Source organism: Drosophila virilis, chromosome X, assembly GCF_030788295.1.
Source record: "Drosophila virilis strain 15010-1051.87 chromosome X, Dvir_AGI_RSII-ME, whole genome shotgun sequence".
NCBI classification, from domain to species: domain Eukaryota; kingdom Metazoa; phylum Arthropoda; class Insecta; order Diptera; family Drosophilidae; genus Drosophila; species Drosophila virilis.
In genome coordinates this window covers 3,006,777-3,030,200 of record NC_091543.1, presented here as the reverse complement: position 1 = coordinate 3,030,200, position 23,424 = coordinate 3,006,777, and the positions used below count along the sequence as shown (strand labels likewise).

At 45.2% G+C, this 23,424-nt stretch overlaps 4 protein-coding genes and 1 non-coding gene across 7 annotated transcripts; 3 read left to right on the top strand and 2 right to left on the bottom strand.

Annotated features, from left to right (window-relative positions):
- The first annotated feature begins 1,150 nt into the window (after positions 1-1,150).
- On the top strand, positions 1,151-1,223 carry TRNAF-GAA (transfer RNA phenylalanine (anticodon GAA)). The gene has a single exon. It is a non-coding gene; the product is annotated as a tRNA-Phe (tRNA).
- Positions 1,224-1,663: 440 nt separating this feature from the next.
- LOC6634610 (ecdysone-induced protein 75B, isoforms C/D) lies at positions 1,664-10,833 on the bottom strand. Of its 3 annotated transcripts, none has more exons than XM_015169538.3 (4): positions 10,644-10,833; positions 5,057-5,589; positions 3,781-4,980; positions 1,664-3,383 (listed from the first exon to the last, which is right to left on the bottom strand). In XM_015169538.3, exons 2-4 carry the CDS (start codon positions 5,282-5,284, stop codon positions 2,829-2,831), a joined length of 1,983 nt encoding a protein of 660 aa, XP_015025024.1. In that variant the 5' UTR covers positions 5,285-5,589; positions 10,644-10,833; the 3' UTR covers positions 1,664-2,828. The 3 variants fall into 3 exon arrangements, with proteins under 3 accessions (XP_015025024.1, XP_015025023.1, XP_002058095.2); XM_015169537.3 differs by having other exon boundaries at positions 1,664-3,386; positions 10,644-10,832; XM_002058059.4 differs by lacking the exon at positions 10,644-10,833 and adding an exon at positions 7,205-7,408 and having other exon boundaries at positions 1,664-3,386.
- On the top strand, positions 7,713-15,581 carry Hira (histone cell cycle regulator-like protein). Its single transcript, XM_032440533.2, has 6 exons — positions 7,713-8,342; positions 11,191-11,368; positions 11,435-12,836; positions 13,731-14,639; positions 14,709-14,910; positions 14,983-15,581. Exons 2-6 carry the CDS (start codon positions 11,332-11,334, stop codon positions 15,406-15,408), a joined length of 2,976 nt encoding a protein of 991 aa, XP_032296424.1. The 5' UTR covers positions 7,713-8,342; positions 11,191-11,331; the 3' UTR covers positions 15,409-15,581.
- A 1,428-nt stretch (positions 15,582-17,009) lies between these two features.
- On the bottom strand, positions 17,010-20,292 carry NELF-B (negative elongation factor B). The gene is made up of 2 exons (XM_002058061.4): positions 20,083-20,292; positions 17,010-19,972 (listed from the first exon to the last, which is right to left on the bottom strand). The coding sequence occupies exons 1-2, from the start codon at positions 20,200-20,202 to the stop codon at positions 18,197-18,199; spliced, it is 1,896 nt and encodes a 631-aa protein (XP_002058097.3). The 5' UTR covers positions 20,203-20,292; the 3' UTR covers positions 17,010-18,196.
- Positions 20,293-20,693: 401 nt separating this feature from the next.
- LOC6634613 (box A-binding factor) lies at positions 20,694-23,392 on the top strand. Its single transcript, XM_002058062.4, has 2 exons — positions 20,694-21,320; positions 21,408-23,392. Exons 1-2 carry the CDS (start codon positions 21,149-21,151, stop codon positions 23,015-23,017), a joined length of 1,782 nt encoding a protein of 593 aa, XP_002058098.2. The 5' UTR covers positions 20,694-21,148; the 3' UTR covers positions 23,018-23,392.
- Positions 23,393-23,424: the final 32 nt, after the last annotated feature.

Here is a 23,424-nt window from a genome sequence, read left to right as displayed (position 1 = left end):
AAAGGGGATATGCATGTCCGTCTGTTTAAACTCAAGGATCTCAGTACCTATAAGAGCTAGAGACTTGAACCTAGGTTCTCTTGGCGTCCGCTCAATACGAATTCATTGTCGATCATCGATAACTTGACCCGTTGCCAAGCAATCGATAAAAATCGTTATCGAAATTACGAATCTTCCGCTTGACATGCATGTTACTTTTCATAGCTTGGCTTGGCAGAAGAATCTGGATATCAGCTAGTCGGGCGCTTATATACTAGAGACTAAACTAATCAGAAACTGCTTCATTTTTATGATATGATCGATAAATATCGATCTTGTGACCTGGTTGGAATACTTTAAGCGTTATATAGTTATATAGTTTCTCTAGACTTTGAGTCCCATCATGTTTCAGTTTCCTCACCTTTGACCTCTCCCGCGCTCTCTCTTTCTCCCTTCCCGCTATCCCCTGTCTCGCCCACCCCCCCTCCCCCCTACTCTATTACCTGTCTGTACAGTTTCGTTTGGCATCCAAAAGTTGAACCGCAATTATGAACGCATTTGCACGCCTCAAACACCTGCATTTTGTGCATGAATCATGAATATATATAAATGCGATATTTAAGCACAGATATACATTGATTGGCCGCGACATATTTAAAGTAACTGGCGATGCACGCGTGTATTTTACGAGCTCAAGAGCGTCTAATTGCGTTTCCTTGTCGACGGTCGCCCAAGAAGGTGGCTGCAGGCCTTGGCACTTGGGCAACTGCAACCGGTTTCTTCGAGCCGTTGGCACTTTCCACATTAAAACAAAACCCGGGCTTGGGCCCAAACACGGCCACCCGGCGACCCCGCACGGCATTGGTCCAATTAGCAAAAGGAACTTTCTGACGGGCATAACCCCCGAACGACACGCTAATAAATGACTAAAGCGTGCAAAATAACACAAAATTGAATATAAAAAAAAAAAAAACAGAAATGGGTTCACTTTAACACTGCGCAGTTCATCAAACGGACTTTTTTTTACTTTATTTTTTTTTTATTGTTTTTAATGATCTCCGCGTAATTGAACTAGTCATATTTGATGATTGGCATCAGAATTATTCGAATGCATTCGAATGATTCACAAGCCGCAAGCAGCTCGTCGCGTTTGGCCGAGCGCTCGCCAGGCGCCGAAATAGCTCAGTTGGGAGAGCGTTAGACTGAAGATCTAAAGGTCCCCGGTTCAATCCCGGGTTTCGGCAAGTCCTTTTTCTTTTTTTTTTCAATTAGTAATGCTTTACTTTGCATTTTGTTTTTCTTTTGATCAACTTTCCTTGTTTTTTTTTTTTAAAAACTTACTTTCTTTAGTCAAAAGCTTTGAAAGCACATCACCAAAAGCTTTTGATTAAAGCGGTGTGACAAACTTAACTTGAGCTTGGCAAAGCTTTTAAGCATTTATAAAAGCTTAAACTCCATAGCTTTTGAGCCTCTGCGCACGTTTTCTAACACTGGAAATGAGTGATAAACATTAAAAGCACATCAAAACTTTATGTGCATACAAAGCTTTTGGATTTTTGGAGCACTTCATATAAAACAAACTTTGCTTAATTCAATTTACGCTTTTTATATTTATTTGATTTTTAAAAAAAAAGTTAGAGAAAAACATTGCCTTAATTTGTTTTTTTTTTTTGTCACATAGAAGTTTTTGCAAATGTTGCAATAAATTGTTTTTTTTTTTTGTTTTTTTTTCTAGGCGCTTTTTCTAAGGCTACATTTTGTGGCATTTTGTGGTTCAGTTAATATTAAGTTTTTACGTTTTCAGTTTTATTTTTATTGCTTATCATTTTCTGTGTACTTTGAAGTACTTAAGAGCGAGTTTTCTTTAAAAAAAAAAAAAAAATGAGAACAAAAAAAAAAAGAAACTACGAACATAGACGGACTTAACATAGCAGCGGCTTCTTTAACAGCGCGCTGTTAAGTTAAGCTGCGCGAGCGAGCGGTCACTGTTAAACTTAAAGCAAAAGAGAGAGAGAGAGAGAGAGGGGAGAGAGAGCGCAGCAAAGTGCATGTAAAACTATAAAAGTGTATGTGTGCGTGCATAAGTGAATGTACATAAACTAAATGTAAATGCTATGTAAATGTTAATGCTAATGTAAATGTTAAGGTAAAGTTTAATTTAAATATAATTAAATATTTTAAGTTTAAGAAATTGCTGCTGAGTATGGGCGCTTACAAAATAATTGTTTACAAAAAATACAAACTATCAATCTAATCATAATCAAAAAAAATAATATATATATATATATATATATATATATGTATGTAAAATGTTGTGAAATGTATGAAACGATTTGTTGTTGTTGTACTTAGAGCTATATATCCATAGATCTCTCTATATAATATATACAAATTTTGGACACAATTTGTTGCGCCTCTTTTTTTTTTTTTTTGTTTGTTTGTTTGTTTTTGTTTTTGTTAGTTTCTGTTTTGTCACTTACAGTAAATACTCGCTACAATATGCATGTAAATCAACAAGTTTTTAACAGCCAGTTAACATGGCTATGTAATTGGTTTTGTTTCTCTTAACATAATGGCAGCCTTTCATAGCCCTTGCAGAGGTTACAGTAAAATATGCTTATAGAGAATTTAAAAGCGATTTCTTATTGAAATTAGACAAGGACATGATCGAGACACTATAGCATATAGCTGCCATAGGAATAATCGATCGAAATTTGTGTGCTTTTAAAATATTCTTGTTTGGAATCGGAATCGGACTACTTTAACATGTGAACAAACATAGCTTAAACACTGCTGCAAGGGTATTTAAACTTCGGCGTGCCGATGCTAGCCGCCGCTTCCTTCCACTTTTAAGCTATTTTCAGCTCAGCTGGCGCCGGATTCACGCCGTTGTTGTTGCTGCTGCTGCTGTTGCTGGCAAATTTGCTGGCAATTGCTGGCTTTAGGAGTATAAACTTGGGATTGACAGCTGATGTTGCTGTTGCATTGATTGTTGCTTTTTTGGCTGGCGTTATGGTCACCGTGCTGGGCGCTATGGCATTCATGGCCGCCGTCTGATTGCTGGCCGCCAGCGAGGATGCCGGCAATATGGTTGTCACCCCGTTCTCATGTTGAATTGTGTTCGCATTATTAAATATTGCACGCATTTTATTGCCACTACTTTGAGATCCAGTTGCTGTTGTTGCTCCTCCTCCGCCTCCTCCTCCAACAGCTGCTCCGCCCGCTAGGACATTGATTTTGAGCGGCGCTTGGGTTGGCGCCTGCTGCCGCTGGACGAAGCGCGCGGTAAACTCGTTGCCCGTCAGCACCAGATTCTGGGCCTGGCCGCTGATGGGCAGACCGCTGGCCAGGATTAAACGTTGTACGCTGCCGCCGCGTGCCTTCTTCTCCAGCTGCAGTTCGTCCTGCTGTTAATAAAGAAGATGGCAAAATAAAACAGTTTGAGCGTCATTGTAAACAAAAGTTCAACACATATGAATTAGAACAGGCTGGCAACAGTAGCACCTGTGCATACATAAGCTAAAAAAAAATATATATATACAAAACTGTCAAAATCTGGCAACACTGTGCGCAAAGCTTTTGCAACTCTCGCAACAAGCATGTGCATCGAAGCGAGATGGCAACAAGAGCTCACAATCATTAACATTAGAACGTAGCTCAATGTAAACAATATATGCACTCAGCTGGCATCGGAGCTTGCATTGAAGCGAGATGGCAATAGCAGCAAATGAGCAGCAGAGCAGGCAGAGATTCTGGCAAAATGACAATAATCAACACGATATAAACTTAAGGGACACTTACCGTTGGCGGACTAACGGATTTGCGCTCCAGCACATGCTCATCGAAGCCAGAGTCCGAGGAATTGTCATTGAATTTGGTGGCCACCGACGAAGAGGTGGAGCAATTGGAGGATGAAGATAACGATGAGGGCGATGCGGCGCCCACAGCGGTTGTTAAGATGCTCGCATGCAAGGCTGATGACGTCACAGATGCCGCTGCCAGTGTTGGTTTAAGTGCGAGCGCTAAACTGCCATTGGCTGTGGAATGTTGTTGCTGTTGTTGTACACTGTTTGTTGTTGTTATTGTTGCTGTTGCTGATGCTGCTGCTGCTGCTGTTGCTGGCGTTGGGTTCGGCATGACCTCAGTCTTATTCAATGGAATTGGACTTATTCTATGTATTTCGCCCTGTGGAAATGATTCCGATTGTCGCTTAAAATACAAATGATGCTTTTTTAATGCCGGCGTGCTGATGCTCTGACTAACAGGCTTTGGCTCTAGCTCTGCGGCCAGCAGCGTCTGCTGGACCAGTTCCCTCGGCGGCTGCGACTGCGACTGCGACAGCTGTTGTTGCCTGCGTCTGCGATGCTTCTCGCATGGCTTATACAGCTCCGGATCGATTATATAACAGGCACTGCCCAGGCTAAGACTCTGGAACACGGTGCCGCAGCAAACGTCTAGGCGCAGCAGATCGTGCTCCTCAAAGAAGGGCACATTGTCGACGGCGCGTCGATGCTTTTTGGGTTCCAGCATGCGCCTGCGCTTGCTGCCAGTCAAACGCAGACGTTGTGCAACACTCTTTTTCAACACTGTCGCCGTGGCCAGCTGCGCTGCTGCAGCGGTCCGTTTGCGCGTCTGATATGGTGTTGCGGCAACGCATGCGCTCAGCTGATGATGATGTTGCTGCTGCTGCTGTTGTTGTTGTTGTAGTTGTTGCAGCTGCTGCTCCTGTTCGTCGTGGCTCTCATTGGAATCGCTCGGCTGCTCCTCCGAGTGTGGTGAGCTTTCGTGGCTGCTGCCGTTGCGCTGCTGCAGTTGCTGCTGACCGGCTGCAGATGGCGCTGCGGCAGCCGTTATCTTGCCCTTGCGATTCTTTTTGAAAATCTTGGCAAATTTCTCGGGTATAAAAGAGCCGCCTCCGCCCGTCTTGCCCTCACACTCGTTCTCGCGCTTCTTCTGCTTGGCCAGCGATTTGGTGCCGGGACCGGCGCGTGCATCAACCACCTGTGTAAAAGAGAGAGAGAGAGAGAGGGGTGGGATTAGTTTATGTTGCATGGAACTTTCTTTTGGCTGCACTCACATGTCCCCAATGGCGCTTGCTACCGACGGGCAGCCGCTTGTAGCGCTTGACCAGCAGAACGCAGGCATTACAGATTTCACCGTTGCGCGGCTCGTGCAGATTGAAGCACTGCATCGATTCCTTTTCGTATTTGCGCGAGGCTGTGAACCGGGAGCTGCTCGATTTGGCGCGGCAAATGCAGCAGCCGTCCGCTGAGCGATAGACGCGTGGCTTATGGAAATTGAACATGGCGGCAGATATTGTATTTGTTGTTGTGAATGGATATGTGTAACGGATTGGCCACAAGCTAAACAATTCTTTTAGTTCTTTTCTTTTTTGCGATTTTTCTTTTTTTTTTTCTTTTTAACCGTTTACGAGTACTTTCAACTCAAATAACTAATGTTTGTGCGTTGTTGTTGTTGTTGTTATTTTTCACTGATTTCAATTTGATTAATTGCTATTTGTGCACAGCCCTTATTGTTGTTATGCTGAGCTCGGGCATCATCCATCGTCTGCGTTGCGATATTTTGCGCTGCATTTGTATAGCTTGCTTGCTGCAAAAAAGAAAAAAAAAAAAAAACAAGAAATAAAAAATTAGTATTTTATAAGTAAATGCTTTCAAATTAGAAACGGCCAAAGTGGAAAAACAGCTGAGCTCAACAGTGTTGTAAGGCGTTTCGAGTCTATTGCCCAAGTGGCAACGCTGCGAAACTGTTACTCGCGCTGCTTTCGTTGCCTAAAGGCAACATGTACACACACTGCACATACGGCATGTTAATAAATGATCAATTTTTGAAGATGAAAATACGTGCACATAATAAAAACATTGCCCTTTCAGTCAAGTTAAAAGAAAAAAAAAAAAAATATATATATATATATATGTATTAACACGTAACAGCTGGCAACAGTAGCGCATCGTGTTGCCGTACTGCTGTTTTTGCCCTCAATCAAAGATGTTAAAATGCAAAAATATGACTTAAAGCCACTTTTGTTTCTTATCAATATTTAGCAGGTGGTATGTTTAATATACATACATACTTATGTACATATATAATGCTAATTATATGCTAAATTTTGTACAGGCAAACGCGAGCCACAAAAGCAGCTGACTGAATACACACACGCACACATATACATAACATGCATATAGCAAAGGCAAAACACACACTCACACAGATTCTACGCATGCTTGTGCATGTATACGTGCACTTTGGGGACGCGTAAACAAAGCGTCGCGCAAAAAAAAAAATACGCACATCAATGCACACACAACATACATACATACATACATACATATGTGCATGTACATGCATACACATTGCATTGGCGCGCGCGCTCGTTGCACTCTCGTGAAAACAACAACAACAACAACAACACACGATATTCACCCCAGAGCTAGTGACGTGACTTTCGAGCAGCGCTGCTCGCTTTGCTCCCAGGTGCGCGTTGTCATCGTGCATAAGTGTGAGTGTGTGTGTGTGTTTAAATGCTTTTTATTTTATTTTTGGGGACACTCTGATTTTCGAACATTGGCGTTCAAGTTGAAAGTGCGTACGTACATATATACATACACATGTACTTGCTTGTATGTATGCACCGGCGCGTGTAATACACACATGCACACGCATTTTTTGTGTGCGTGTGTGTGTGTGTGTGATCGTCTTTGAGGCTATTGATATTGGGACATTACGTGTTGGTAAACGTTACAAAGTTAAACGTTTAAAAATTACTACAATTGTTTGGAGCCTGCAAGTGTGAGCAAAGAGAGAGAGAGAGAGAGATAGAGGGGGGGCGGGGTGCGACACTTGACCACCTTCTCTTCTAGTTGCTCTGTGACTTAGTACGCGCGTCTGTGTGTGTGTGTGTGTGTCCGTGTTCGTAAGTGTTGGTTTGGTGAAAATGCGCCTACTGCGTAAACAGGTTTACACTGTATTTTTTCTCTTAGATATTTTTCATTTAGTGCCGGACGCCGACTAGATTGTTGTTGTTGTTGTTGCTGCTGCAGCTGCCCACGCCACGCGCGCACAACACAAACACACTCACACACACACATACATGTACATACATACACATGTTTGACAAAAATCATGTTTTGATCTTGGCAAATTTTCTATTAAGTCGCGTTTAGTAGCCATATTTAGGCATAAATTGAAATGTACAGCAATTTACCTGCGCCGTAACAAGTCAACGAGAGTTAACTTGAAATTTAATGGATTTGCGTAATTTAATTATTTATTGTTTATTCATTTATTTCACAAGTCACTTTAATCATTTATTTTCAACAAAATATTGAAATGAATTTCCAAATTGCATGCAAAGCGCAAATTTAATTTACAGCGAAATAACGAAACGCGTCTGCACGCAAGAAACACAAAGGCAAACTGACAAACCGAAAATACAAAAAAAAAAATATAATAAAATAAACCGCTGCGCTGCGCTGCGTTGATGTTGCTGCTGCCGACGCCGACGCCAACGACGCCGCTCTTCAGCCGTCACTTTTTCGTACACACTCGACGCTGTGTGTGTGTGTGTGCGCGCGTATCTGTGCGCCTGAGTGCATGTGTATGCGTGCGTGTGAGTGCGGTTGCAGCGCAAAATGTACGAAACCCAAACAGCGTCGAGAATATGTAGCACAAAGCAAATGCAGTGATAACACAACAGTAACAGCGCAAAGCGGCGGCAGTAGCAGCTGAGCGCAAACCAAACGCTCTTGTGTACGTGAGAATGCGCGCAGCAAAAGCAACAGCGAAAAAATTCCGGTTGTGAAAAAAAACACACACACACATAAACGACAGATATTGAGATACAGTGCGAGCGAGTGAGAGAAACAATTTGCATAACAAGACGGCGTTGCCACACTGCACAGAACAAAAGGAGGCAAACGTTTAAAAAAAAAATATATGTATGCATGTACATATATATGTATATATTTGTGTTGTTTCATTTGTGTTGCTCGTCTGCAGTTGTTGCATACAGTTTGTTATTGTTTGCGTGGCATATAACGCATATAAGTGCAACAACAATAACTGATAAAATGTCAAAACGTGTGCGAGCAAAAGCTGATAAGCGCCGCTCTCTAGCTGTTGTGGTAGTTGCGGTTCTTCTGGCTACATAAATACATACAAACATATGTACACATGCATATGCTTAAGGCGCAATTCAAAACAAGCGTCACAGTCTCTCTCTCGCACACGCACACGCACACTCAGAAGCTTCTATGCTTGTTTGTATATTTATAGACCACCCCACCCCCGGACAACAACAACATCGATGTTAGAGCAAAAGTGTAATACGTGACAAATGAGATGTAAGCACAGTTGCCACATGTTAGTTTAAATGCACCAGAACTGGTACTTTATTTCAACCGTGTTGCATATTGTCTGTTTTGTTGTAACCAAAAAAAAAAAAATAAAAAAAATGGTAGGCAAACATTTATGAGACCTATTCAAAGTACAATTCTGATAAAACACTGAATATCAGCTGTGTAAAAGTACTCGTACCTATTGGAAAACACTGCGCATATTTAGTGGCAACGCCGTCAGCTGTTTACACGCTTTTCAACACTGCCACACAGCACAGTGCAACAAATTGTTGTTGTTCTTGTTTTGCCCAGGCGAAAGTGTTCGCAAACGCATGGAAAAAAAAATGTGTACATTTCCTTGCTGTGCGCTACGTGCCAGTTGCCACTGGCTAGCAACACCAACAACAACAAACAAACAAAAAAGAAAAAAGGCCTAAATTTGGGTCAAATGCACTCGTTATTGGTGGCTGCGACGCAGCCAGGTTTTGTTTCTTGTTTACGATGTTAAAGACAGCGCGCAGCAGCAAGTGGCAGTGGCGCAAAACTCATATAAATGCAAATTAAAACGCAAGAAAAAAAAAAAAACAAAAAAAAAAACAAATATGCAAGCAGTGGCATTTGGCAATATTTAGTACATTTTGATGTAAGACAACGGCAATGCGATTGTGTGCGTACATATGTATGTATGTGCTTGCTCTTTTACACCAATCACCAATTTCATTTGCGAAACAAAACAAAAACTGTACTTGCGGTAATTGATTGCGAACGAGGAAGTGGGCGTTAGGAAGGTTTGGTGGGGGGTAGTTATAAGCAAATGCCGCAAAGAATTGGATGGGCGAGCGCGAACAGCGGTTTATTATAAATAGAGATATGCGTCAAAGATGTTTGTTTATTGTGACACACACACATACATATGTACATACATACATGTATACTGCGCATAATTAACGCTGACCTTGTTTTTGCTGCGGCACGCATGAAAAAATCAACTTTCCTACACACACGCACACACACACACACACACATACACACACATGTTGCGTCTGACCGAAAGTGAAAGACCAGGCTGTCTGATTGGAATTCTCATAAGAATGTGAAAACAGCAATAATAACAATAACAACAACAACAACAAAAACAGCAATACAAGGAGCGTGGAGCAGAGAGCAATGCGTGAAACAGGTTGCCGCTAAGCTTTTCGACAGCACCAACAACAGAAGCGGCGAACGATATTCGAAATAACGGTATTACAAACTCACATTCAGTATTAAATGAATGCCAGCGTAATACCCAACAACAAAGAGCACAACTAAAATAGAAAGTAAAAAATCTTAAAAAAAAAACACAAACAACAACAACAACAAATGCAACTTTGGGCATTTTGATTTCGGCTTGAATAACTGTTTCTTGACAAACATACACCAATACACACACACACACACACACACACACACACACACACATTTATGCCTTGCGTAGCCTGCGCAAGAGCAGAGCGCACCAAAAATGGAAGTAGGTTGCGCGCTCTCTCGCTCACCTGTATGATGTGTACGCTGTGCTCATTTTGGCACAGCGAGCGAGCGGGCGAGCAACAGCGGCCAGCTTGCTTTATCGCATTGCCTGTTAAGTAATAGACCGAATTCTGTGCATGTATGCATGCATAAAGTGTGTGTAAGCGGCAACCACCATATGTCCCTTTGTGTGTGTGTGTGTGTGCCTGCAGAGAAAGCGCGCGCAAACAGATTCACTAATTAAAAAAAAAACCAAGTATAACATGAAATGACAGCGGTAGTTAGTGTTTTAATTTTTGCACCGCTTTGCTTTTTGGTCTGTACTTGCACACACACACACACATATATATATATATATATTTATAAATATATATATATATGCCTATGTATTTCCGCACATTTGTGGCTTGTTGTGAACGAGGTTAAGTTGCCGCTGCCATTGAAAGAGTTCATTGTTGGTTTGCGGCTGCCGATTCGTTTGATTAGCAAAGCGAAGGTCAACAACAAATCGGTAACAATTTTATCTACGCATTTGGAACAGATACACATCCATACACGCACACACACACACACACATGCATACGTGCGTTTGCATGGAAATGTATGTATGCACATATGTTCTATCTGTGCGCTTTGTGCTTAACCTTCGCTTTTATGCATTTTCATTCGCTTTATTTTGAATGTTTGGGCTGCACACGTACCACACACACATGCACACGCATACACAAACAGGCATGCAGACACTTATCTATATATGTATGTATGTACATAAATTGCTCATTATGTTCTGCTTCTTACCCTTTTGATCGTTTTGCACTAATATTGACAGCTACTATGGCTGTCAATATGTTGTTGAATTGCTTAAGTCGTTCTTTGATTAGTTTAGGCACTGCACTCATTCAATCTGCACTTGTTAATTGATATCTTGGTTAAGCACAACACCGCTGTCTTGGATACCGCAAAAATTTCACACAATAAGTCTATCGATTGCCAGACAAGCGATATCGATAACGAGTACATTTGGCGGCAAATACTCATTGCCAATTATTGCAAGATCAGCGCGCATGCGTATTTGCTTAGGGATGACAACAACACATTGTCTCGGGTCTTGTGTTGGGCGTGTGTCGTGTTGGCTTTAGCACGAGTTTGCCAAAAAAAAAAAAAACAAATTTAAATTCGAGCTATTAAAATACATTAATCTATATGTATGTATAATAGAATTGGCATTTGAAACTATTTGATGAGTGACATATATAGTTAGTAAACTAAAGTTGTTATAAAAACTATATCGATATCAGTTTGATTTGTCATATATTATTTTGCATATATATCGATACTCTTGTAGCTCATGGATTGGCCCAGCGCATGAATCAATCTACTCGATACATGTCGTTATGTTATTTACATCCCTATTTGCCGGCAAATATAATACCGAGCGGCAATTGGAACCGCGGTTATTTACAAACAACTGACAGCAGCCGCATTAATGAGGCTCGTGAAGCCGGGTTGGGTGCACCATGATGGTAAGCAGCAGCCGGCCAGCAGCCCGTTTTTTGCATTAATCTGGTAATTTGTTTTGGTTTACACAGAAAAACCCATCTTCTCGGTGGATGTGCATCAGGATTGTACAAAATTCGCAACTGGCGGTCAGGGCAACGATTCCGGGCGTGTTGTCATTTGGAATCTTAAGCCGGTGCTCTCCGAGAAGGATGAGAACGATGCATCGGTGCCACGGATGCTCTGCCAAATGGATCAGCATTTGGCGTGCGTGAACTGTGTGCGCTGGTCGCAGAATGGACAGCTGCTGGCATCCGGTTCGGATGACAAGCTAATCATGATTTGGCGCAAGGCGCAGGGACCCAGCGGCGTCTTTGGCACCGGCGGCATGCAACAGAATCACGAGTCCTGGAAGTGTATACACACGCTGCGCGGCCACGATGGCGATGTCCTCGATCTGGCCTGGTCGCCCAATGATCTCTTTTTAGCCAGCTGCAGCATAGACAACACCATCATTGTCTGGGATGCCCGTGCTCTGCCCAATATGCTGCAAACCCTGAAGGGACACACGGGCCTGGTGAAGGGCGTCGCCTGGGATCCGGTGGGCAAGTTCTTGGCCTCTCAGTCGGATGATCGCAGCATCAAGATTTGGCGCACCATGGACTGGTCGTGCGGCACAACGATAACGGAACCATTCCAGGAATGCGGCGGCACCACGCACATATTGCGCCTCTCCTGGTCACCCGATGGCCAGTATCTGGTCTCGGCGCACGCCATGAACGGCGGCGGACCCACCGCCCAGATTGTCGAGCGCGAGGGCTGGAAGTGCGACAAGGATTTTGTGGGGCATCGCAAAGCGGTCACCTGTGTGCGCTTCCACAACTCCATACTGACGCGCCACATGGCCGGCGACAGTCCCAGCAAACCGATGCAGTACTGCGTCCTGGCCGTTGGCTCACGGGATCGCTCGCTATCCGTGTGGATGACGGCGCTGCAGCGTCCCATGATTGTCATCCATGAGCTGTTCAATGACAGCGTCCTGGACATGTCCTGGGGTCCGCAGCAATGCCTGCTGATGGCCTGCAGCGGCGATGGCACCATTGCCTGCCTGCAGTTCAACGAGGAGGAGCTCGGCTCGCGCGTCTCCGAGCTGGAAAAGAAGGCCATTTTCAAGCGCAAATACGGCGGCTGCTTCGAGGACAACCTGGCCGTCAAACAGCAGCAGCAGTCGGCACGCTGCCTGCCCGAACCCTCCAGCTATGCGCTGCCCAATGCGGCCATGGAACGCCGCCTGCCCGTCCAGCAGTCGCAGGCGGGCGCCGCTTCGCCGGCTCGCGCCATCAGCAAACAGACGGAGACGCGCACCAAGGACGGCAAGCGACGCATCACGCCCATGTTTATTCCGCTCAACGAGATGTCCGAGCCCAGCTCCGGCATAGCCAGCACCAGCATCGCCAGCAGCGCCGCCAGCAATTCCGTCAATCACAACAACAGGTGGGTTGTGCTTGGATTTTAAATTCATTTTTTATCTGCAGTTGGTTGGTGCTTCGGGCGTTCTTGGAGAAGATTAGCAGCCACTGGGAGCTGCTGCTGGAAGCGGCAAAAAGAACCTTGAAGAGCGCAGACAGAATGAAGAAGGCATCTCAGTTAACTTTTGAGAGCTTGACTTGGAGCAAGCGCATTCTAATCAGGCAGACGCTTCCCATGAGCTAGTTGGGAACTAAACCTGAATCCCTGCGTAGAGCCTTGGGCTAGCTAAAGTTGCTTGCTTTGAGCAGCTGCATTGGTCAGTTGCAGGACTATTTCCTGTAGGAGCTGTCGCCGGACCATACGCTTGGCCAGCACAATTGACCACAGGTCATGCCTCCTCGCATTGGCAGGGCCATGCCAGCCGTCAAGGATTGGGCCAGTCAATAGCTTGGGAAACAGGAAACACCCAACACCTTGTGTGCCCAGCCAGACACCTGCACCATTTCTTTCACCAGAAGAGCCTAAGCACCACCACAATGACTCTCGTTTTGCTTGTGCGATTGAGTATCCGAGTTTGCTGCAACTCGAACATGTTGCCTGACTCATCCGGGTCGAACTCAAACATGTTTCCTGGCTGGAGCAGGTCGAGCTTCGCTTCGATTGTTCGATTGAGTAACCGAGTTCGAAGCAAATGAATTAACCGCGTCGGCTGCAACTCGAACATGTTGCCTGACTCATCCAGGTCAAACCCAAACATGTTGCCTGACTCGAGCAGGTCGAGCTTCGTTTCGATTGTTCGATTGAGTATCCAAGTTCGAAGTAAATGAACTAACCGCTGCAGGGCCACTTTCACTACTTTCCATCCCTCCATGCGAAACACTTGATCACTTAAACTCACACATTTTCTACCTTCCACAGCAACAACAGCAGCAACAGCAACCATATCGGGAGCACAACAGGAACAACGACAACAGCAACGACAGCAACAGGTCCAATTGGCGGCGTGGAGCCTCTGATGCCAGAGCCGCTTTTCTCGCGCGCGGATCAAGTGGGACGCCTGATGCTGCCACCGGCGCCGGCGGCAACGGCTGCGATAGCGCCGCGTCGCAGCTCGATGCAGTTGCTCTGCGATCTGAACAGCAGCAATACGCTCGGTCCGAAGCTGCAAATCACGGCGAATAGTAAATGCGAATTCACGAAATCATCGCAAGATTATCGCATTCATGTGCAGAACGGGCATCTGAAGACGGGCTACGGCATGGTCGCCAAGGTGACCGCCCAGCTGAGCCGGGAACAGCTCTGGGAGATGTATGTCGGCTCGCCGGTGATCAATGTGAATCTGTGCAGCAAATATGTGATGCTCTGCTCACTGGACGGCAGCATGCGTCTGCTGGCCATGCAGACGGGCTGTCCGATCTTTCCGGCCATTTCGTTGAATAGCGCCGCGGTGCACTGCGCCTTCAGTCCGGACAATCAGCTGGTGGGCGTGCTCACCGAATGCGGCCTGCTGCGGATTTGGCACATAACCAAGCGACGCATCCGGCTGGCGACCAACTGCCTGGAGCTGCTCAACAAGCACGGCATGGCGCTGCAGTTCGCCATCACGGATCAGGGCATGCCGCTGATTGGCTTTCCCAGCGGCAATTCCTATTCGTATTCAACGAATCTAAAATCCTGGCTGGTTTTGGCCACCGGCGATGCCATCATGTTCAATGGCATCCGTGGCTCGCTGCCGCGCGATCTGGAGCATGTGAATCGCAAGTTCCCGCTGCTCAGCATGCAGGCCAGCACACAGAACTACCTCAGTCTGCGCGGCGCCGTCGAGATGTAAGTTTAAATAACGTAAATCCCAACTTGAGCTCCAACTAAACCATTCTTCTGCTACTCCTGCTTTAGCGATCCGGAGAGCTGGCAGCAAACGGCCAAGGTGCTCTTCCTGGAGAATCAAATAAAACTGTGCGAGGCACTCGAGGCATTCGAGGAACTGAAACATTGGCATGTCATGCTCACCTTCCAGCTGGCCACCTACGGCACTGAGAAGCGTCTGCGCCTGTTCCTCGACGGTCTGCTCAACAATACGGAGCAGGAGGCAACGCAGGTGAATATACAAATGCATGCCAAATGGCACTTGATTCCATTTAAAATGACTCCTTCTCGTCCCGGCCCGCAGTCGGCGCCCAAGCACGAGCTGATGCAGTGCGTCCTGGAGTCGCTGAAGCCGCACACACAATGGGAGCACATCTATAACGAATATCTCGAGCTGTACCAGCTGAACGAGGAGAACTTTGTGGCGGATGCGCCGCCGCCGCAATCCTCATCGGCAATTACCTATCCGTTGCCATCGTCGCCCTGCCCACGCACCCGAGCAGCTGCCGCCGCGGCGGCGGCCATCGAGGCGCTGCTCACAGCGGAGCCATCATCCCCGCCGCCGCCCCCATCGTCGCCGTCGCCTCCACCGCCGCCTGCACCGGCTACGAATCGCAAGAGCGCCGAGCCGGATGCCTGCGAAACGGAATCCTCGTCATCCTCCCAGCCAGCGTCCTCTACAACGCCCGAGCCGACTACGGCCGCCGACAACGAAACGGACAAGAACTGAGCGTTAGTCCCTGCCCCGCCCGAAACCCATTCAACTATTATAATTGTATTTAACTCCATTTTTTTTTTTTTTCTCCCGCTGATATTCCACACAGATACTGTCAACTAGTTGTAAGCGTTCCTTGCGAAAGTTTTAAATATACCAATGTCATAGTTTCTATTTAAGCTGAAAACACACAAACGAGTCTCCTGTAATTCCCACAGCCCCGAGACAGATAACTCTGCCCGCATCCATTAATTACATATATATATATATATATATACCTTTATATAACTAGAGCCAGGTCCCTTTGTGAGTCTGTCCGTCTGTCTGCCTGTCTCTTAGCATGTCAACTAGACGCTAAGTTGTAAATCTCTTTTTGTCAATGTTGTCCGCATATGTCGTAATTGACCAGATCGAAGCACTATATCTTATATTCCTCTAAGAAACATCGATAGTTAGGTCATTGTAAGTAAAACCTTTCCGGTTTTATACACTTAAAGGGATATTATAGTATTGTCAGATCGAAACATTATATATATCTTTATGTATATATAATATCTTCAAGAGTTCAAGAATAGGAATAGGTTATTGTAAGGAATACCTTTCTAGGGTTTTATAATTTTCTTATATGTGTCCAACTTTCTTCAGATCTTGTCCAGATCGAAACACTATATCATATAGAGTTATAGGACGCATCGATGGAACAATAAGTCTTAGTTTGTGAATCCTTTCTGAATTATTGCCTTTAAAGGTGTATTATAATTTCTTGATTGGCCAGATCGAAGCACTATAGCATATATCCCTCAGTAGAATAATAGCTCAAAAATGAAGTTCCTTTAGTAGTTCAAGAAATCTTTAAACTTTAATCAAATCTTCTCAGAATCGAAACACTTTAACATCTAGTTTTATAGAACTGAGCGAACCAAATAAGTTTTTTACTTGGAAAACTTGTTTTTTCAAGATAATTTCACCAAATCTTCAGCATAAGCCATAAACATTGTTTGTAAGGGTATTTCAACTTCGGTGCAATCGAAGATCTCTGGAAGATCTCTTTAAAAAGACTTGGATTGAGATTCGGAGAATCTGATTTTCACTTCAGGCAAGCGCAAATCCTGACTTCAACTTTTTTCACACAAAGTTACCCAGCATTGCACGGCCGGAGTATTTTCTCATCAATCATCAATCAATCAATCAATTAAACAATTTTTTTTTTATGGATAGATAGACACACAGATTTAATATTATTAAGTTAATAGACACTTATAAAAAAATGCAATTGTATTCAAGTAAAAATACAAATGCATGTTGAAAGTAGCTAGACGATATTCCAGGGTATTGTGTAGTGTGTATACCTCACGTTTTTTTTACAATTTAAAATTTTAAAATAGCTTTTCGTTGAGGTTATGTTTGAATAGCCTATAAATGGACACTTAAGTATTATAAATTGAGCTCGATTGCATTAAATATGACTTTTAAGACTTAAGATTAGAATCTGTCGAGCATTCGTTGAGCTTAAGGTTTACTTTAGTTGAGGTTATGTTATAGTTTATCCCATAGTTGAGCTTGAGTTCTTAGCATAGGAATACTTTTCAGATTCGATCTATATATAGACCGTGTACTTTGATCTTATTCAAAATCTGTTGATTTTTAATATCTTCATTATGAGAACATTTTTTTTTTTTTTTTGTGTAAAATGGAATTATTCTTTTTGTAATCTCGTTTTTTTTCTTTTTATCACTTGAGCAACTCACTTTTGGACTAGAAAAATTCTTCTTTAAATACTATTCTAAAATCGGACCTTGAGAAAGATGAAAAAAAAAAAGGATTGAATTATTCTTTGGTTTTAAAACGTACGAATATCACGCGCGTAGCCCTGAAAATGTCGGCTTACAGATCGATATATATAGAATGACTGGACATTATCGTATATATATATATATATATAGACATTGAGTTGATTAACTATATAGATATGTGTATGTTGTATAAAGACATACAGTTGATTATATATATGTATATAGACATCGATAGGTTCCAAAGCTGGCTATATAGTATAGTATAGTCGATTGTGTATCTGGATATAGGTGCTATATAGACACATAGTTGGTTATATATATATCGACCTTGGTTGACTCTATATAGACACATACTTGGTTATATCTAGACATTCATATCTACTCAAATAGTTGATTTTATATCTAGACATGGGTAGCTTCTATATAGACACATAGTTGTTTATAGCTAGACTCTATATCTGGACATTTATATCTGAATACATGCAAGTTTTTGTTAGATTCTATTTGGACACAAATTGTTGATTATCTATAGACATTGATAAGCTCTATTGCTGGATGTATATGCTTAATTTATATGCTCTACATAGACAAAGGTAGAATCTACTTAGACAAATTGTTGATTAAGTTTCTATTGCTGGATATATATATGCCCCATATATTATCTTTAGACATTGATAGGCTCTATGTCTGGCTATTTATGTCTGGATATATATGTCTATATATATGACCGGCTCTATACACACATATTTGGTTAATATATCGACATTGGTGGGCTGCAGATAGACAAAGATTAATCTATGGATATAGACATACAATATGGTTATGAATATCATATGAAAAAAAAAGAGAAGAGTTTTAGCTATTTACAAGGCTTAATATAAATAAGGTTACATATAGATACTAATGCGAGCTGTAGATAATCCTGGTGTTTATCCAAGAGGAGCAGCTGTTGCAGCTGTGGGAGCTGTGGCAGCAACTGTTGCATTGGCAGCCGCTGCCGCTGCCTCGGGCTATTGGGGGCTATAGTGTGGACCTGGCGCAGGCACGCCCTTTGCCGTTGCATCAAAGTCTGCCGTCGCCGGCTGTGGCAGCGGCAACGGCTGCGCCGGCAACGGCGGCGGCGCCGCTGTCACCGTAGCCGCAGCTGTTGCCGTTGCCGTCGCGGCGGCCGCAGCCTCAACAACGGGCGTCTCTGGTGTCGGCTGAGGTGGTGGCAGTGGCGGTGGCGGGCCGGCGCCAATGCGCTCCTGCAGCGTCTCGTAGAGCTTGTGAATGTGCTCATTGTGTGCCGTTGTGGGCTGCATGGCCTTCATCAGCGTGCCGAGACGGCCGGCGGGCAGCTTGTTGTGCACATACCAGAGCAGCTTCAGCATGTGCCGCGAGGTGACATTCTCGCGCTGCAGGCCGGCAAAAATGAACTCATCGAAGAGCGTGGTGCAAAAGTCTTCGGTGGCAAACTCATCGCTCATGGGTATCAGCAGGGCGATCAGCGAGTGTAGGAAGGGATCCTCGTAGGCGCGATCGTCCTTGCAAACGGAGAGTATGGCCAGAACGCGTAGCACGCCAACACGATCCTTGGCACGTGCCGTGTGCAGTGTATAGTACATGGCCAGAATGCTGGCCACTGCGCTCTCCTGGATGTAGGCCTCGACGGCATCCGGAGCCGGGCCCGAATGCTCGATGGTGGTCAGTGCCGATTCGCGCTCGTCGGGCGGCAGCTTGGCGTGCAGACTGCGGCACTGATCGTCCACCATGAGCGACATGAGGGCTGGCAAAAACTTGGTGACCACCTGGCCATCCAGTTTGGGTTCCTTGAAGTCCTGCGAATCGATCATCACCCAGGCGCTCAGGCCCAGCGCCAGCATGCGCAGCAACAATATCAATATCTGATTATCCCGGGCCATGCCCTCATTGTTGATCAGATGCTGCAGTATCTTGATGGCCGAGCTGGCCAAAAAGTTGATGGCATATGGATCGCACAGCGTCATGGACAGATCACCGAGCACCTGCTCCTGGCCGCGTTTAATATTGTCCAGAAAACCTTGCAGTTCGCGCGAACGCTTTATATCGACGTTCTTCTCCCGAATGCAGGCATCCAGACACCAGGTGAACTTGTGGCACGGATCTATCGATATGATCTCCTGCACCTCCAGATCGTGGAGGGCCATCAGCAGCTCGGCGCGCAGCGTGCAATAGTGGACGTTGCGTGTGCGCAGAAAAAGTGTGCGCAGAAACTGCAAGACCATGTCGTAGAGCTTGACGCTGGTGCCAATCATATTGGCCAGCTTCTGAACGACCTCGCCCTGCCGCCGCACCTTGGGCGTGGGCTGAAAGAACAGATTGTTGAGATTCGTGTGATCGAACAGGATGTGCTCCTTCTCCCGTATATATTGCGATAGCAGCGGCGAGACCTCATCGCCAAATAGCGATTGGTTATCGCGCCAGATCTGGCGCTTCACCTCCGTGTCCGTGTCCGCATACAGTTCGCGATCGCGTACCAAAATCCGCAAATATTTGTCATCAATGTGCTGGGTGTTCCGCAATATGGCCATGACAACGGGACGCAATGATTTGACGCGCACAACCGGAAAGCTCTTGACCAGCAGCTCCTTTAGCTTCTTTTCGCGTTCGCGCGGCTCCTTCTGGCCGAGCTCGTTGATGTGCGCGATTAGCTTGTCGCGCAGCTCCTCCATGAGGGATGTGTGAAAATCCAGACGGCGGACGCCATGCAAATCCAACAGCGGCAGCATGGGACGCAGCGACGGCAGCAGCACGCCATTCTCCAACTGGAGACATGGTTAAACATATACAGGATTCTTACAATTAACAAAAAAAAAAGGACAAAAAAACAAGGGGGAAAAAAAAACACCCACACAATTTTCGCGCTTAAACATACCTGAAAACTTTCGATGGCTTTAAGCGGATCTGTGCAGGAGGTGAGTGCCTCACGCAGGAACGCTTGACCAGGTATGTTGACATCCTCTAAGCCGGTGCCATTTTTTGTGGGCGTACCCATTTTCAGTCAACAATTATAAATTTTTTCGTGGTCTCCAACACGAAAACTTTTTGCCTGTCGCGAAGGCCAAGCAAAGCACAAATATCGTTTAATTAGAGATCACAAAGCACCGATGTATCGATGGGTGTTATCCGATGTCCGATTGGCTTTTGCCTACAACTATCGATACCAAGTGCTGTTTTATATACGATTGTACACATTTCTGTGCTTGGCTATTATTATTATTAATTATGATTTCTATATTTTGTATTTATGTAGTTTAATTAAAAATCTAATAATCAATATTCGTGCCTATACATATTTGCTGCGTAATTTCTGATTTCAACGATATTTTCTACTACGATATATCGCTGCATGGGTGCCCATTGCCGTTCCGAAACATCGGTGTTAGCTTGCAGACTATCGTTGATAGTGTTCGCTATTCCGCATTAATTAGTGCTCGTGCCTATCGCTGGTAAAATTCCACTGCCGCCATCTGGCAACGTTACGCTGCTTCTGTGGTGCCCAGCATACACAAACACAGTACGGCAACGCTAATAGCCCAAAAATTTCTATCTAAATTGTTTTTCCTGCGTAATTGAACATGGCCAATTCGTGGCTACCAAAAGCGCTGTGTGGCAAACGTGTGTGCATTAAATGAAATTTTGTGTGCATTCTTGGCTGGCCTGAGCACACGCAAACTAATTGCATGCCAGACCATTTTAACAAACTGGGAACAGCGGAAACTGACACCAATTTGCGGCCGTGTTGAACAATAAACGCAACAAAAAAAAAAAAAAACGAAAAAAACGCAATCGCAATCGCGGCCAGGCGCAAAGCGCGTAAACAATAACAACTCCAGCTGTCAGCTAAATAATAGACGCAACAGCAACAAGCTAATAAAACACATACATACACATAAACGCCCACCCACCCACATACACACACACACACACACACACACACCATGTCGGAGCGCAAGCGTTATCACAAGGACAATGCGCCCACGGATGATATTATCACGCTTATCAATTTGGTGCGCCAGAATCCGGCGCTATATAACTACAAGCTGCAGCCGAACCAAAGGCGTCGCCCGGACATACTCAGCGGCTGGCAGGAGGTCTCCCAGCAAATGGGCAGTGAGTACTAAGCTGGGCAAATGCCAGATAAAAATTAATAAGTATATATAAAAAACACATTCACAACGCTTCCGCCCGCCCTTTCAGACAAGTACAGCGTGCAGGAGGTGCGACGCAAGTGGAAGAATCTGCGGGACACATATCATCAATACCGTCGACGCTCGCCCAAATGCATTGAGGGTCGTCTGTCGAAGTGGCGATATGCCAAGCAGCTGGACTTCTTGTCGAAGGTGTATCAGCCGAAGCTGAAGGCGCATCGCAATGCGATGGCCGCTTTGGTGCAGATCAAAAAGCAGCCGGACGATGATGACGATGTCGATGATGATGATGATGTTGTCAATGGCATACAGCATGACCATGATGTCGATCATGAGCTAATCGATGAAGATGGGCACTCGAACGCAACGGCCATGTCCTCCTCGCATCATGCCAGCTCGCAAATAACGCTGGTCGATGAGACCGAGACATTCATATTGACCGCCTACGAGGAGAGCGTGGCCGATGATACGGTGCACACGCATCATCAGCATGCTCACCATGGCCAGCAGCAGCATCATCATCATCACCATCATCATCATCAGCAGCAGCAGCAGCAGCAGCAACAGCAGCAGCAGCAGCAACACCATCATCATCATCACCATCAGACGCAGCATGACGGCAGCATTTCCAGCATTGAATTGTCACAAATCACGCAGGACGACGACGACGTTGTCGACGATGAGCTGGACGACGATGACGATGAGGTTGTCGATCATGATGGCCAGACGGTCGATATTGTTAAGCATGAACTGGACGAGGATGGCGTCGCCAACGGCACCGAGGTTGACTACGAGGAGGTTTGCCTCTACGAAGAGGCCAGCGGTCCGCACTGTGAACTGGGCGTCGATGGCAGCAGCGATGTCACCGACAGCAAGGGCTTCCATTACATTGATGCCGATGGCTTTTGCATTGAGGACATCGAACCGGAGCCCGAGCAGCGCAACACCGTTGCCGTGCCGCTGCGTGCCACCCATCATGCCCAGCATCCGCATGCGCAGCATGCAACGCATCATTTCGCCAGCGCATCGACCGTCAGCAGCGCCACGGCCAGCAACAGCGTGCTCTCGGGCAATGGCAGCGTCATCACAGCAGACGCCAAGCTGAAGAATCTCACGCTGGTCACGACAACGGCGTCGGCGAGCAGCCAACGCTGCCAGGATCCAGCTGCCAGCCAACAGCAAATAGCGCTCGTCGATGTGACCGAGGCGACCAGCACAAGTGTCACCATCTCGAGCACGCCGGCGGTTGCCTTGAATGCGGCAACGGTTAGCACCACGCTGCCAGCGGCGGCAGCGGTGCCGGCGGCAGCAACAGCCACACTGTGCAATACATCCACAAATACGCCGTACAATAGCGCTGCGACGGCGACAACTATTTTACAGCTTCCTGCATTGAGTTGCGGCGGCGGGAATGGAAACGGAAATGGAAATGGGGGCGCCTCCTCCATCAGCGTCGCGTCGAGCAGCACGCTGATCAAGGACGACGAACAGCAGCAGTTGGCGCAGGCGCTGATCAAGCGCGATGAGCTTGATTTGTTTTTTGATTTTCTCAAAAAGAAAATGCAATATTTTAGCAAGACACAAATCACACACATCCAAATGGAGTTTCTCAATTGTGTCAGCAGGCAGGAGGTGGCCGATCAGGATGCCAAGGATTAGCTGCCCAATTCTTTTACTTCAATCTAATGTCGATTTGTAGCAACAACAACAACAACAACAACAACAACAACAAAAATGGAATACAGAAAAAAAAGATAGCTGCACCTGAACCCGACCCCGACCCCGAACCCTGCCCAGTTCTTCTCTTTCCTTTTTGTAAGTGTTTGTCTGTAGCTTTAGCCTCGCTTTAACCTGCATTCATATGGTATATGTATATATATATATATAAATATATGTATTCCTATGTGCGTGTATAACTGTATATCCGTATGCTATGTTTTAACGTAAACCCCACAACAGTAAAAATTACACAAAAAAATATTAAAAAAAAACACAAAAACCTAAACATAAACAATTAGCATGTACGGCCTTCAAGTGTAATGAATATAATTGTAAAATAAACTAAT